Here is a 17406-nt window from a genome sequence, read left to right on the forward strand (position 1 = left end):
GTGGCTCAAGTCCATACTCAGGTGGTTCTAAGTAATGGAGATTATCCTAAGCAATCCATGTGGGCCTGATTCAGTCAGTTGAAGGGCCCTAAGAGCAGACCTGGGGCTCAGCTCATGCCTGAGTGTTCCAACCCCCCTCCTGACTTGCCTTGCCCGACCCTGCAATGGCACAACGAATTTCTTGCAATAAACCTCTTCATATGTATCCCCTAGTGGTTCTCTTTCTCTGGATGAGCCCCAGCTTCTATAAATGGCTGGTGCATGCCCAAGAGGAACAGAACTGCATATTCTGGCCCAGCAACCACAGACCTAATAACAATTTGGGGGAGGGGCAGGAGATGAGGTTGTAAAGGACTTTTCCAGGGCAGGGAGTCAGAGAGGATGGTGGGGGAGGGGCCTCAGCTCCAAACTTGGTTGCAGCCCTCTTGAACTTCCTAACATTAGCTCTCAACCAAAGGCAGGCCATGTTCCTGTGTTCACCCCCATTATCCAGTCTACACTGAACAGTCTCTGGTGACCAAGGTGACCTCCTATACCACCGCCCAGAAGGTTGAATTGAACGCATTTGCCATCTCTGAATAAATGATCCCCAGACTGCCAAGGGCAATGCAGATATTCAACATTAAGCAGGGAATCCTAGTGTAGCTGATCCAGACATGGGCCAATGAGACAGGTCAAGAAGCAGTTTATAAACCGTTACCTTTGTGAAATACTGGCATGACCTAGGTCCCAGTACTTAAACCACTCACAATGCACTTTGCTGAGATTCCACGCCACTTCCTCACTGGGTCAGGGAGTGATGCCCTCGTGTGGCTAGAGTTCAGTTCTGAAGCCCTGTCTGTGGGACAGTCACTAGTGGCTCCATGGTTGCAGATGACATCACAGTCGTGCCCTAAATCAAGCAGTGTGTGACTGTCCCCAGTGAGTTCTCCATTTATACTTCTGTAAAATATGGGGCACCTGGATTAGGTCTGTCCCTCAAGAGGTCACCCAATTACCTCCCTTGCGCTATCTATGACTGAGGAATAATGGCAGAGGCTCCAAGCAAAGGAAAAACGGACTTAAAACACCTGGGAGTTCAATCACTTTTAGAATACTATGCTATTTCTAAGGTGGCAGCACTGTGGCTAACTTCCAGCCATGGGTAGAGCAACTACTGACACTGTGTCTGAAGCTTCGGTCATGTCTAGAAATGCTGTGGTTTATGCACAGTCAGATGTGATCAGGACCACCTTCCACATTTAGTTCTAGGTTAGCATTAATCTAAGTGTTCCCTCTGCAAAAGGAGAACCCCGTGCCAGACAACAGTGGACAATTAAGACCACTATCCCCGGCTACACCTACTTGCTGTTCTTGAAAGCATAACTTTTTTCAATCCCAGCATCAAAATCTGGGATGTGTGACGTAGAAGGAGAAAGTAGGGGAAATCTGGCCCAAACTACTCATTCCCATCATTAAAAAAAAAATCATTATTACTACAGCTAACGCATGTTGAGCACTTAGGATGTGCCTATTCTCAGCACTTTCCACTACGTGGATTATAGCCACCATTCACTAGTTGTGTGACCATGCACAAGTTGACTTAACCTCTCTTTCTGTCAGTTTCCTCATCATCAAATGAGGATAACAAGAATACCTACTTCATTGGCTTCTTCTGAAGATTAAATAACATAAGTAACATGCTTAGAAGAGTGCTAGCACGTGGCACATGCTGTTTGTTAAATATACACATGCACATATACACATCCCCACCTCAGGTCACAAGAGTTGTCTGACGGATCAAGGTTGACAGGCCCCAATTCATTCCTCGCTGTGGCAGGACCATAACCTTCTTGTCCGCACTGCTAGGAAAGCATATATGAAACCTGTTTTCAAGGGCTAGAGGAGCATTGGCTCCAAACAGAAGCTCTGAATATCATGCAGCACCTTGTACCCTCCTGAAACTGTAGACTCCCCAGAACCGGCTCCCTGTGATAAACACAGAAGGGCTACTGATCAAATGGGCGTAACCCCTATGGGCTTCTGCCAAAGATACCGGATGGATAAGCCCCTGACTTCTAGGTACATCCTGGGTCCCAGCATCCCAGCTGTGCCACTCACCACCCAAATAGGACAAAGCAGGAGCAGAACAATGAGGACTGCCAGTGACATGAAAAGCCCAAATGTGCAAGAAATATCCCAGGCCATCAGGGGATAGGATGTTAGGGTCAAGAGCAAAAGCAGATCTTGGGATACAAATTGTAACCTGAACAGAGAAATAAAAAATGCTAAAGGGGCTTCCTTCCTCCCCTGCAGAAATCTGCTTCCAAGCCCAGGAGTTAGGTGACGGGGGACTGGCTGGAGTGCCAGCACTGGGCTGCCTCAAACAAACCCAGTGCCTCGTGCCTAGGCAGGAGTCGGGCCATCCTGCGGTCCCTTCCAGAGATGGGGAATGTGGGCCACCTTTGGGGAACCCTTCGCTACAGCCTCACTGTTTGCAGTTTATGAGAGAACCACGGCACAGCCACCAGCGCTCAAATCAGCCTCACCAGCATCTCCTGAGAGACAGATATTGTTCCTCTCTCTCACAATGTAAAAAAATATTCTGCAACCTCCCTTAACAAAACACTTGCTTTTTCTTCCAAACAGCTCTCTGGAGGTCTCCCACCACGTTAATCAAGAGCATCAGAGATGTAACATTTGATACAATTGCCCAATCTATGAAAAGGGCGGATTCATCAGATTACCAGATTAGCCTTAGACAGTAAAACCCTAAAGGATGTCATGGGATTCTAAACGAAGAAACACCAATCTTCCCCCCTCAGTCAAGTGGAGTTTGTTTGACCTCAATTTGCTGAATGAAAGCACAGCCTTCACAGGGCTGGGGCCCATGCCTGCACACAGACATGACACACAGCAAGTCCCGCAGAGCCAGGAAAAGTCTACGCCTGCCGGGGCCCTCAGGACAGGATGTCTTGATCAGGAAGAGTACACCCACAAGCCTCCAGAGGCCCGGGGCTGCTCACTGGACGCTCTGGCAACATTCACCAGCCTTAACCCAGGAGTCAGGATAAATCCCATGAAGTTTTTCAAAAGGTCTTTCTAAACCAGGATTACCAGCTGAAACTGGACTCTGTCCAAGGCTCCGATTGCCACAGTGACATTTACGAAGAGGTCTCACCACAAAGGGACCAGAAACTCCTTCCTAGGAAATATGGTAGTTGACTGACCCCAGCTCATGAGAGGCTCAAGCCCCTTATAAGTAGGGCTCTTATAGACAAGCCACAAAACCAACAGATAAGCAACCTCTGGAACAAAACTGCACAGTACACAACCACTTGGAATATCCCACAGGGCACAGTGAGTCATTCCACAAGAGACATTTTAAAAAAGGAAAAAAGAGAAACTAATCTTGAAATATTTAGTTATTTAATCTGCCTTTCAGAGAAAACTTAGCTGGGGACAGACCTTGCTAGAGACTCCAAAGTGGTTCTGGATTCCCAAGAGAACCCAAACCCTAGAAGACACTGCAACACCTGCAGTCGAGCAAAAAGGCTGCATTTTTATTTCTGCAGCCCTGACCCATCTGCTGCCGAGTCAGCCTCACAGAGGAACCTGCCTTAATTGTACTTGGAATATGAGGACTCTCATTTCCTCCAATTTTCAGGACCCAACAATGGTATTTATTACCATGAAGTGTAATTGCTTTGACAATGAACTGAAAGCTCCATGAGGGCAGGCAACCCACCCACGTCTCTCTGGATCCCACACTTGGCGCGGTTCCCAGCGTCCTTCAGGCACTAAACATTGAGCGTCGGGTGAACTAACAAGTAGACACACAAACCATCACACCAAGTATGCTAACGTCATTTTTTCCTAAATGTGGAAAGAACTACCAAACAAGGGCAGGGAGAAATTGAGAAAAGGAAAAAAATCATTTCCAGATTTTTAAAAATGCAATGCAGTAGAGAATACAAAATTTTTTTACAGTTCCCTCCTGCACAAGCAAACTTGAATGTCTGAGTTATTCATAGGGCATTTCTGGACACCCCAACCCTCAGTTACACATCCCCTGGACCCGTGAAAAGAATGACTGGACATGCGCTGTGGTACGGTCTGTGCCTGTCCCTTCCTAGAGCACAGCTAAGCACACATCTGGGGCTATTTAACAACTGATTGGAAGCTTCGCCTTCTGATTTCCAGTTAAATACTGGGCACAGGAAAACAAACAGCACTTGTTTTTCACTGGGCCTTGTCAGCCATCCAAACTGCAGTGCGGACCAGAGAACTAACTGCCTGTGGTTTGGTGGCAGAGGCCCAAAATACTTGGACCTTTCCCTGCCCACCCCCCAACTTTAAGTAAAAAGAATAAACCAGATTTTGGCAACTTCAGCTTCCTCACCCATTCCTCCCCTATTCACAGAAACACAAAAGCAGGTTTTAAATATTAAGCATGTTCCTGGTATTAATTTACATTTTTCATTAGGATTAAATTTTGGGTTGTTTGTAATCCTAAACCAATAGCATAGAGTTTGGTTTCTCTCATATATTTCAACTGCCATGCCCTGATATTTACTTGGATTTGCTGAAGAGGCAATGTTCAGATTACCATTTTCTGTTTCTAATTAAATCGGATGCAATATCTAACAGTTGTATTATCACAAAATCAGAGTTTGAAAGCTGAGAGGTAGTTTGGAGATTGGCTGGTACTACACCTCCTCACTTTAGAGATGAGAAAACTAAGGTCCTAGTAGTTACATGATTTTGTCCAGTGACATGTAACTAGTTCCTGGCAGAGCCAACACCAGTCCCCAGGCCTCCTCATACCCAAGCCAGGGTGTTAACTAGAAACAAAAGTGTCAGTTACTTCTGAGTAGAGATGCCAGATGAACTATGGGACACCTAATTACATTTGAATTTCAGATAAACAATGAGTAATTTTTCAGTAAAAGTATGCCCCAAATATCACATGGACATACTAAAAAAAAAATTATTGGTAGATTATCTGAAATTCAAATGAACTAGTCACCCTTTATCTTTGTTAAATCTGGACACCCTGCCTCGAAGACTAACATCCCGTTCCTCTCCGTTACTCCAAACAAACACAAACACACACACATTCATTTCTTTCCTGGTTTTAATGATAAATGGCTGGAAAAAAATAAACCACAGCACAGTAATTCCAAGAGTAAATGAGGCTGGAAGAAGTTGCTGCTTATGTCTTGAGACTTTCCTAATCTGAGACACCTTCTTTCCTTATGACTAATTAGAGCATCCAGCCCTGACACTGACGGGCCGGCCAAGAGCTCTGGGCTAGACACGCTGTGATTAGAAGTCAGGCACTAGGGTCTCATCTTGACAATTTCTGCTTGTCTTTGGACTCCAAGTCTGTAGGCCTTAAAGGAGAATGTCTTCTTGTTTGGAACACAAAATAAGGGGGATTTTTCCCCCCTCAAAAAAAATCAAATAGATATATAAAGTAAAAAGATTTTAAAGTATAGTTCATTGATCTTAATACCAACCCTTCTAAAAAGTGTGCTGCAGCAAGGTTTTCTTCTAACAGCTTTATTGGAATATAATTCACCCCTATAATTATATCATATAAATTACATAAATATAACATAATTATAATTCACCCTTTAATTTACTTTATTGAAATATCATAATATTCACCCTTTTAAACTGTACAGTGGTGTTTAGTATATTCACAATGGCAGTCATGTTCACAAGTGCACTAATTAACTACTGTCTAGTGCCAGAGCATTTTTTTCCAACCCCAAACGAAACTCTATGCCATTAATAGTCGTTTCCAATTCTCTCCTCCCACCAGCCTTTGGCAACTGCTCGTCTACTTTCTGTCTCTATGGATTCCACCGTTTGGGACACTTCATATAAATGGAATCATACACTACACGGCCTTTTGTGTCTGCTTCCTTCATTTATAACGTTTTCAAGGGTCATCCATATTGTGCTATGTACCACTACTTCATTCTTTTAATGGCCAAATAATATTCCATTGCATGGATATACCACTTTTTAAAAATTCACTAATCAGTTGACAGACATTTGGGGCTGTTTGTACTTTTTAATTATTATGAATAACGTTGCTATGAACATCTGCAGACAAGATTTGCTGTGGACGTACGTTTTGCCCAATTGTTTTCCAAAGCTGCATTTTAGATACCCACCAGCAATGTGTGTGGGTTCCGATTTCCTCACAGCCTCAACAAAACTTGCTATTGTCTGCCTTTTTTATCACAGCCATCCCAGTGGGTGTGAAGTGGCATCTCATTGTGGTTTTAAATTTGCATTTTTCTGATGACTAATGATACTGAGCCTCGTTTTATGCACGTTTTGGCCATCTGTACTTTCTCTTTGGAGAAGTGTCTGTTCAAATTGCAGCATAGTTTTAAAGACAACCTAGTACTGTGGCTCTTCTCAATCTTTTCTTGCCAAATGCAAGTCGAAAGTTCAGACATCTATTGCCCAGGTGAGCTACCCTACTTTTCCTTCAATGTGGAAATTATTACATAAATAAAAATAAGCTGAGATGATTCTTCTAACAGAGTTTTACTTATAATTTCAGCATGAAAGACTGAAAGGGTAGGATTGCTTTTATTTCTGATTGCACTGAGGAACAACTCTAACCTACCCAGTATTTCTGGGCCATCCATACACCCTGAAGAAGAACAACTACAAAGCAGTGATAAATTTGTGTGTGTGTGTGTGTGTGTGTGTGTGTGTGTGTGTGTGTGTGTGACACTATTTGAGACTCAGCCTGGAACAACTTCATGTCATGTCGCTCCCACTTCCCAGGTTTCCAGAACAACTGGATGGAGAGACTGCACTTGTAGAGGGAACTCAGTACTGCTTTCCCCCCACCTGGCATGCCCTTCTTGCCTGCACTGTGGAATCACGAGAAGGACTGGAGTGATTTGACAGGAAAAAAGATCCCTTTATTAGACAGTATTAAAGTGTAGTAAAGCCTCATGAAATGTCATTGACAGGTTCTTGAAAACAGTGACTTTAAGCAAAACAACATATAATGAAACCGATTTTACCACAGGCTAATTGATATAAACAAGAGTTAAATTCCTGTGGTAATATAAACATCAACAAACTTCTAAATAAAGATACAAAAACATTTGTATATTAACCACTGAAATAAATGTGAGCTATAATCCATTTAAGGAAGATTAACAACAACAACAAAAAAAACCCCAGAAAATTCTTTTCCTACCTCCTTATTCCTGATCAGAGTTGAGGGGAGCCGGCGCCTATCTTAGCAGCTCACAGCGCAAGGTGGGAGCCCTCCCTGGAGAGGACGCCCTTCCTTCCCAGGGCCCCCCGCGCCCACCCTCACTCTGACTGGGACCATGTAGACACGCCAGTGAAACCAGCACGCACAGCTCTGGGACGTGGGAGGAAACCTGAGTCCCGGGAGAAAACCCGCAGACCTGGAGAGAACGTGCAAACTCCACACAGACAGTGGCCCCGGCTGGGAATCCATTTTTTCCCCTCTTCTTAACAGTAATAACAAAATGATGTTGAACAAAACAATGCTGTTTGAGGACCTGCTGTGTAATGTTTTTAGTCACCCTCGTGGGTGGCTGCAACATTCTGAGTAACATAAGGCCCTATTAACTCATTATGAAAGGTTTCCTTTTCATATTTGGGGAGTTATAACAACGCAAACATTCAACTTAAATTAAAAAATCACCTTGATGGATGAGTAGATGCCAGTATTTGAACTTTTCTTACCACTGTACTTTAAAAAAAAAAACTGGCAAAGTACTGTAACTCTACCTAGAAAGTAAAGCAGCTTTGACAGTCAGGCAAATTCTTCTGTAGCATATCAGGGAGGACGCGACAACACCTCCATCTGAAACTGAGTGTCAAGAGACCCATCATCTCTCCTTAGCTCCTTCTAAGGTCTTTAACTGTGGAGAAGGCAGTGATGGAAACAACTAAGCTCTAGTTTCCAAAGATTCCATGAGCTTTCTGAAGTGTTCAGATGAAGCACTTTATGCAAAATAATTTCCTTATCACTTTCAACTACTATGAATAGATCAACAGAACACACCATTGATTCTCTGTCCAGAAGCAACCCTTCCACTGCAATGGCTGCTGAGGGGACAAGCAGACCCTGACACTCCCTGCAGGCTGTGAGGGCCTTACCCGCTCCACCTCGGCACTCTCTCCATTGGGGAGAGCTGCCCGCTGGTGGCGGATCTCACATCACTTGTCATCGGATGATCTGAGAACCAGAATGGACAACAGATGTTCCATCTCTTCCAGGATAGGAGTGGAGAAAACCATCTCCCCCAAAGGAAAGCCTGCTGGAGCACAAGGCAGACTTTAGATGTCTCAGAATTTAAATCCACTGGCTTTTTCCAATGCTGCTTTTCCCCCATTGGTAATTCCAGGTTCATCCCTTGGTCTGTAATCTCCCTGCAGGGGATTAACTCCAAACAGGGTTGATGTTAATTTGTTTACTGAAACTGTCTCCTTTTATTTTTTTCCATTGTTAGTGTGTCTTAAACTGATGGCCAAGAGGCAGTTCTTCATAGATCTTAAACAAAATAAAAGCAGGTAAATAATAACTAGGAGCACAACACCTTCCTTCAAAACCCAGAGAGTGACAGGTGAAAGAAGAAATCCAGAAAGAGACCAGTGCAGCCGTGATGTAAGTGGCCCACACTTTTCTGCACCCACAGCCAGAGAAACGGGAACCCATCTCAATCTGGGGCTAGGCCAGCTAGACGTGCCACAGTTAAAAATGTAGATTCAGCACCCTTCCCAAGTGTTCTTTACCATGACTATCAACAAATAGCAACAAATGGCAGGTAAGGGCAATGAAGTTATTGGTGCCAGATGCTGTACTAAACATTTTATATGCGGTCTCATTTAATCAAGACTGTAACCCCATGACAGAGGTACTGTTATTATTTCTATATGACAACGAGGAAAGTCAGGCTTAGAAAAGTTAAGTAATTTGCTTCAGGTTACTGCTTGGGTTCAGACCAGGGTAGGCAAAGTCTTCATTTACAACCTCTTCATAGGCTGCCCTATGTGGGAGTCCCTAGCTCCGTGTAGCTGTGGAGCCCCTGAAACGTGGCTTGTGCACCTAGGAACTATATTTCTGACTTTAGTGACTTTAAATTTAAACAGCCATACACAGCTAGTGCCTACCGTTGTGGATGGATAGCACAGCTCTGCTTTATAAGGGCTAAATGTGACCTTATGATCATGGTCAGTGGTTTTACCATCACAAACACCTATATGCACAGAAGACTGACAGTGAACATGAGCATGAAGGGAGACGATTTACCATGAAGAGTGTGTAGAGTAAGTCCTGTCTCAGTTTGAGTCCCAGCTCTGCCAGTAATGGGCCGAGATATTTAGGTCACTGCTTAATTAGCCTCTCTAGGTCTTAGTTTCTCATCTGTAAATGCATCTGTAAAATGGGGTGAATGCCCACATCACACAGAGCTATTGTGAGAATTAAAAACAAGTATCAGAGAGCCTACTGTAATAACAAGTGCCAAATAAATGTGCTAGGAATACGAATAACAACAACTCTGACTTTTGGCCTCTTAAATTTAGAAGTAATGAGTTTAATTCTCAAGAAGATTACCATTTAAATTAGTAGTAACTCCTACCTTGTAAATATACTTTTAATTTTCTTATTTTGAAATGAAGTCACATTTACAAAGTTGAAAATATAGTACAAAGAACTCTTACTTACCCTGTAACCACATTCTCCAGTTTTCAACCTGTTGCCATATTTGCTTTCTCATTTTATCTGCACATCGTATGTTTTTCTAAATTATTTGGCCCTCTCTCCCTTAATACTTAAGTGTATTTGGGTCTCTTAAGAAGCATAATCTATTATGTAACAATAACGTGATTATGAAATTCAAGAAATACAACACTGATACAACACTTTAATCTGTAAGCCCAATTTCCATTTTGCCTATTATCCTGATAATGTCCTTTACAGCAATGGCCTCCTCCCTACCTGACAGGATCCAGTTCAGGATCCCATGTGTCTTTTGAGTCTCCTTTGATCTGGAATGGCTTCCCAGCCTCTCTCTGTCTTTCATGACTAACATTTTTGAAGAGCACAGGCCAGTTGTTTTTTAGAATGGCACTCAGTTGGGTTTTCTCCAATGTTTCCTCAGGATTAGGTCCAAACTACATAAGTGGAGCTATGTTTGTTCTCAGGTTACCACATGTAGAGGCACACAGCGCTCATCTACACCATATGTTGATGTTAATTTTGATGCCCTGGTTAAGGTGTTGCTGGGTATCTGCACTACCTTTAATTATGGTTTTTTTCATGTGTTATTAATAAGTGATTAGAGACTATGTAAATATATTGTTCCTCAAATTCCCTCCACCTCCACTAAATATAGCATGCATTGATGACTACTGCACAATCAACTCTGACAAGAAACTACAGATCTGGATTAAGTAATTAACTAGGGAAAATCTATCCATCGTGCAAGAGAAGCACTATCAACTGAGGCCACTTCTTATTTTGAATGCTCGTGGGCAAGAAAGGTCTAAAAGCCCAAGGCTCTGCACTTGAGTACGTTAGCATGTAGCTTTAGCAACAGACAATGTGAGCTCCACTGTGAAGTGCAATGTTGCTCATCATTAGACATGATATCATACCCCAAAAATCCATCCAAACAACCCATCAATTTCTCCACAACTAGCAAACTTGAATGTTCTGGCAAACTCGAAAGGACATGATTTACAAATAGTAGGTAATATTTGGATCTTTCCACAAGTGCCGGGTTCCAGCTTTTTTATAAAATACAAATGTTTTCATTTTGGAGCTCACTGTGTCACTTTCTCAACAAACAGATCCTCGTATCAGAAACCAGGCCCGTTATATACAAACAGAAAGGGTTTGCGCATTATTTAGCTTGTGGTCAGAGACCACACACCTAGTGGCTATTGACAATATTTACATTGCTCGTGCTGCCACCAGGCAGTGGGGGGAGGGTCTCCCAGCTGAGACCAAAGCTCAGGCCACACAGAGGATGACCACAGGTCCCACAGTAACGTGCAAACCAGACTCGACGCTGCATCCACAGAAGAAGGCATGAGTGGTGTTTGCTGTCTGTGAATGCTTATCTGTGTCATCCAAACCTCATTAAGAGCACACTCCAAATTTAACACACTGTGGAATTCTGGTATTATTACAATGAAAATGCCTTGCAAAGCTGTAGTGTCTCTGTATCTCTGTGCTCAAGATCATTGTGGGAGGGTTTCAAACACTTACCAAAAAAAGTCGGGAGACGCCAATTGCAAGCCGCTCTGTCTTCAGATGCCAGATAAGAGGCTTTGGGGAGTTGAGCAGGAACACAACAGGCTTGTGGTGAATGTGGACTGAGGAGATGGGGTTGAGGTGCAGAGTGACCTAGAAAGCACAGTAAAGAGAAATCTTAGAAATGGCTTTCCATTGAAATCGCTTAGCATAGCATCTGGAATACTTTTTCAAAGCTCAGCATTAAGACAAGCAAGCTATAAACTAGTATAGACTCACAGATAAGATATACTAGGTTGAATCAGATGAGACTGCCAATATTTGAGCATTTTTCACTACAAAAATGGCTATATCGTACAGTTCAACCCACACTAATCTCAACTGAAACATGAGTCAGCTCCCAGTAATAATGGAACACAAGTAAACAGAACACACTGTTTCTGAAGTTGGCAAAGGCAGAAAAAAAGTCACCTTCCTTTAGGGCTGCCTCACCCTTTAAGTCAAATGACTAAACTGAAAATTGGAGCCCAGAACCCCCCAGGGCATGTCACCCCTCTGGATGCCAGAGAATGACTTTCTTCTCTTCCAGGTAAGCTCCAACCTCCATAAAGTTAAGTGAATCTGCCAAGGGAACATGTCGAAAGCTCAGGCAAAGGGGCTGCCAGTGCTTTCACCATCCCAGCTATTAGCTTGAAGGGGGTTTCCAAAGAAAGAAGCACAGAGAATGCAGAGAATAGAACACGATGGTATACAGCCCCAGTCAAAAAAAAAAAAAAAAAAAAGGAGGAAAAAGAAAAAAAAGGTTAGAAAACTAGGATCTGGACATGAAAACTATGGCCACATTGACAGCTGATCAAGACTACTGTAGGCTGCCAGTGTCCTTGTTAGCATCATCAGAAAGCACCTGTGAGCAGAGCTGGACATGCTGGGTTCAACAACATCCTCCTGGAGCACAAGGCCAGTCAACATGAACATAGGAAAGCAAAAGGGTAGATACAGAAATCCTGAAGAGATGCTTTCACATCAGCATGTCTCACACTGGTTTTCTGTATGGGATGCTGAAGTAAGACCCAAGGGTCACGTGTTTAAACAAACTGAACTCACCAAAGAGCACCGTAAAGTGATAAGGGAGGGAAAACACACAAAAAGGACTTTGGCTGGAAAGACACACACTGCGTGATACACTGGGAATAATAGCACATCTCAGCCATAACCCTTATGAGGATTAAACGGTCTATCGGGGCTGTCCAACCTTTTGGTGTCTCTGGGCCACACTGGAAGAAGAAGAGTTGTCTTGGGCCACACATTAAATACACTGTGACACGTAATCACAAAAAAATCTCATAAGGGTTTAAGTAAATTTCCATTTTTGTGTTGGTCCACATTCATAGACACCTTGGGCCGAGATGTGGCCCATGGGCCATGAGTTGGACACCCCTGGTAGATCTATGCCTAGAATCTGTATAATCATCAGTGACAGAGCACTCAAAGCTGGACACTTTACACCTCCCCAGGGACTGCTGGCCCGCTGTGATCCTGATATATCTTTACCTTTTATCATTGGAGTGGCTGACCAGTGTCACTTATCACGGTACACTCTCAGGTCATTGCTAATATGGCACTAAACTTTGCTTAACTTTCGATACCTACACCTTCGCACTCGGTAGCCACTCAGTAAATGCCAACTGAATGTTTAATTTTCTAATTTTCAATGCTACAGAACTATTTTATTCTATGAATAATATGCACTTAGTATATAATACCGTGTCACTCATTAACTGTTGAATGTGTGTCTTAAAATCTCTGAAATAGACTATAAATACTCTGCAGACAAAGATATATCTCGTGTTTAATACTGTGATTAGTGCATAGTGGGTACCGTATTTTGCTGTATATAATGTGCTCCCGAGTATAATGGACACCTGAAGAGCACCTGAAAAAAGACACTTTGTCACTAACAGCATGTCAGCAAAAAGTTTTCAGATGTATTCATTCCAAAACTGCTTATTGAGCATCGTAATGGCACAGAGAATAATAATATATATCCACAGAGGGTATGTCAACTCTTTTCTGATGACTTTCTTTGCAGCCCTCAAGCATACAATTCTTTTTGCTGTACATAGATTAAAATAGTAATAAATATATATCTCGAGTGAACAAGAAATTTTTAAAAACTTAGGAAATGAAAAGAAAAATATGTATGAGACAGATATCGATGCTTGGGTCCAAAGTTTTCCAGATGGTCAAAAGTGTCCAGGCCTGGCTTTCACAGTGAAGGAAAGGGCTCTCGGAGCCGCAGTTCCCCGAGCTTTCCTGGAAACGGCTCCCGCCTTCAATATGTGGCAATGTCTGGCCAACATGAATCCTTGACTCTGGCACACGGGGCCTAGGCAAAGCCCCAAAAACTATTTGGCAAAGAACAAGTTGCACTATGATTGGGAAATTAAAGGGAAAATATTCAATACTTTTTAAGAAAAGATCATTTGGCAGGAACAGAATGTCCCCCAAGCACCTGCTCATCTGATCCCTCTGCAGCCTTCCTCTTCCATCCTTCCCTGACTTGAGTAAATGTTTCTGAAGGGAAGATAAAGTACAACCAAAAACCACCAACAAAAGAATGAAGATATAAAAGCTCTTGGAAATGTGGGTAGACCATACCTAAAATATCTCATAAAAAATTCCTGCTAAGGAATTACCTAATTTCTTGAAGGGGAAAAAAAAAAGAGAGAGAGAGAGAGAGAAAAAGAACATCCTCTTAAGAACCAATTATATAACGCAGGATAGATTGTAGTTACAAAGATAAGAGCATATTGCTAAAGATTTTCATGGGTAGATTACTGTTTGGCGATCATTGTTTAAAGACCAGAGCCCAAGCAGACTGAAGCAAAGAAGTAGCACATATAGAAATGATACAAATGCTATCCAATAATTTCCATCTTGGAAAGTTACACACTACTTTAAAGAGGTGACTCTCAATCCTATGTTGAAATTACATAAAAATAAAGGTCATTTCTTATCCATGAGCTTCATAAGTAATAGAGAACTGAATCTATGGGCCATGTGACAATGATAGCTCACTGGACTAAAGGGGCTAAATGCTAACTGAGGAAATAATGACTAGTCTCTAAGTTAGTGGCTTCTTTGTTCATCTTTGGGAGTCATGGAGCATTTGAGAATTTTTTTGAGTTTATCTTTTACTATATTTTATTGATTTTGCTATTATGGTTGTCCCAATTTTCCTCTCTTTCTCCCATCCACCCAGCACCCCCTACTCCCTCAGGCAATTCCCACACAATTGTTAATGTCCATGGGTCACGCATGTAAGTTCTTTGGCTGCTCCATTTCCTATACTGTACTTCACATCCCCATGGCTGTTCTGTAACTACCTGGTGTACTTCTTACTCCTCCCACCTCTTCACCCATTCCCCCACACCAACCTCCCATCTGGTGACCATCAAAACTCTCTCAGTATCCATGATTCTGACTTTGCTCTTCTTATTTGCTTACTTTGTTTTTCAGATTCAATTGTTGATAGATATGTATTTATTGCCATTTTATTGTTCATAGTTTTGATCTTCTTTTTCTTAAATAAGTCCTATTAACATTTCATATAATAATGGTTTGGTAAAGATGAACTCCTTTAGTTTTTTTTCTTGTCTGGGAAGCTCTTTATCTGCCCTTTGATTCTAAATGATATCTTTGCTGGGTACAGCAGTGGTAGCTGTAGGTCCCTGTTTCTCATGACTTTGAATATTTCTTGCCAGTCCCCTCTAGCCTGAAAAGTGTCTTTTGAGAAATTGGCTGACAGTCTTATGGGAACTCCCCTGTAGGTAACTCTCTGTTTTTCTCTTGCTGCTTTTAAGATTCTCTCTTTATCCTTAACCTTTGGCATTTTAATAATGATGTGTCTTAAAGTGGATCTCTTTGCATCCATCTTGTTTGGGACTCTCTGCCCTTCCTGGACTTGCATGCCTATAGCCTTCACCAAATTAGAGAAGTTATCTTTCATTATTTTTTCAAATAGATTTCAAATTTCTTGCTCTATCTCTTCTTCTGGCACCCCTATGATGTGAATGTTGGAACTCTTGAAGTTGTCTCAGAGGCTGCTTACACTATACTCATTTTTTTGGTCTTTTTTCCTTGATGTTCTGATTGGTTGTTTTTTGCTTCCTTCTGTTCCAAATCATTGATTTGATTATTGGCTTTACCCACTCCACTGTTGTTTCCCTGTAAATTGTTCTTTATTTTAATTAGTGTATCCTTCATTTCTGACTGGATCTTTTTTATGATGTTAAGGTCCTCACCAAGTACTTGAGCATCCTCATAACCAGTGTTTTGAACTCTGCATCTGATCAATTGCTTAGCTCCATTTCATTTAGCTCTTTTTCTGGAGTTTTGATTTTTCCTTCATATGGGTCATATTTCTTTGTCTCCTCATTTTGGCAGCCTCCCTGTGTTTGTTTCTATATATTAGGTAGAGCTACTTTGATTGTGTCTTAGTAGTGTGGCCTAAGGTAGTAGGTGTCCTGTAGGGTCCAGTGGCATAGCCTCCCCTTTCACCCAAGCTGGGTACTTGATGCGCACCTTTCATGTGGGACAAGTACACCCTCCTCTTGTAGCTGAGCCTTGATTACTGTTGGCAGGTCAGTGGAAGGGATTTACCCAGGCCAGTCAGTTGCAAGAACTGGCTATGACCACTGACCACCAACCTGTGCTCTCCAGGGATCAGCTATGCAGGGGCAGGGTGGTAGCGCTGCAACATGGTCTGTAGCTGTCCACTGGGTATGCTGGCCCTGGGGTTTCCTGGGTGGTGCTGGCCAAGATTAGCCCCAACCTGTATTCTGCCTGGGGCCACCTTGCCTGAGCTATAAAGCAATCTGAGATGGCTGCTACTTGGGCTGGGCTTAGAGAGCCCCAGGTGTGGCCAAGCTGTGAATCTAAGCTGGCTGCTGCTAGTGCCTGGCCTAGGAGCTCATTGAGGCCGGCTGTGGCTTGTTTGATAGGAGGTAGGAAGTTGTGAAGCATGAGCCAAGATCAGGCATTCATATGAAAAAGCCATGGTTAACAGTGTGGGTGGGTCCCTAAGTTTGGTAGGACAGAATCTCAGGGGGTCTCCAGGGTGGGGCAAACAGAGTTAGCCAGATTGATGGAGTCTCAGATATGGCACCTGCCTGCCAGCTCTGTGGCTCTGTGGGGGGAGGACTCAGAAAAGGAACAATGACCTTTGCCCACCTTTCTTTCAGGAAGAAAGCTATTCCCCAGCTCTCACTTTGATACCAGATACTTCAGTTGCTTCCTGTATGCCACTGGTGACATTCAAGCTGATACCCCAGCACTGGCCCTCAGAGGGAGTGAGTCTGAGTAAGTCTGTGTATGGGTTCTTTAAGGGAACTGTTTGGTACTCCAGAAGTTTCTTCCACCAACTCAGTCCCCACTGGTGTTTGCAGCCAGAGTTATAGGAACTTATCTTCCTGGCACTGAAACCCTGGGCTTGGGGGCCTGGTGTGGGGTTGGGACTCCTCACTCATGAGAATCCCTCCCAAATTTTTATCCACCACACATGAAGGTGGGAACAGCCCATTCCGCACCTCTTCCCCTCCTACCAGTCTAGATATATGTGGTTTTTTAAAATTCTGTAGTTGTCAAAACTTCCATTCAACTCAATTTCTGAAGGTTTTAAGTGATGGTTGTACAGTTTAATTGTAATTTTGATGTGGTTGTTCGAGGAGGCGAGCCATGTTTACCTAAACCGCCATCTTGATGAGAAGCAAGAACTTAATGCACTTTATAAATGCTCTCCACAAACACAATCACACACATACAAAACCCACCGGCAAACTAAATTCTGCAGACAATTTCAAGAAAATATATTCATCATAGGGCCCATGAACTCCATGTCCATTTCCCAAGTTAAGGAATTCATTGTAGAAGAGCAGGAAAATGCTAATGGCAGAAATGGAAACAAAACAAAAAAACTTCATCTAATTAAACTACATATTATACCTCTTGTGTTCAGATGCCATACTCTCAGGGAAAGAACTTAATAGATGACAGTTTGGAACTAAAAAATTTTCACATGCAGTTTCTGAGGCTTCAGCGACCTGTTTTAACCACACTTTGACTACGTCGTTGTCTGTGAAGCCTAG

The 17406-nt window shown here is 42.7% G+C and overlaps 1 protein-coding gene across 2 annotated transcripts in view; it reads right to left on the reverse strand.

Annotated features, from left to right (window-relative positions):
* The window catches only part of TGFBR3 (transforming growth factor beta receptor 3), a 195320-nt gene that overhangs the window by 63192 nt on the left and 114722 nt on the right, over positions 1-17406 (reverse strand). For both annotated transcript variants that reach the window (XM_037154394.2, XM_037154392.2), the window contains exon 4: positions 11276-11413. In XM_037154394.2, coding sequence (XP_037010289.2) covers positions 11276-11413 — 138 coding nt within the window. The remainder of the gene's footprint in view (positions 1-11275; positions 11414-17406) is intronic.

This window comes from Artibeus jamaicensis, unplaced genomic scaffold (genome assembly GCF_021234435.1).
Source record: "Artibeus jamaicensis isolate MK-2021 breed Jamaican fruit bat unplaced genomic scaffold, CSHL_Jam_final scaffold_1019, whole genome shotgun sequence".
NCBI lineage: Eukaryota > Metazoa > Chordata > Mammalia > Chiroptera > Phyllostomidae > Artibeus > Artibeus jamaicensis.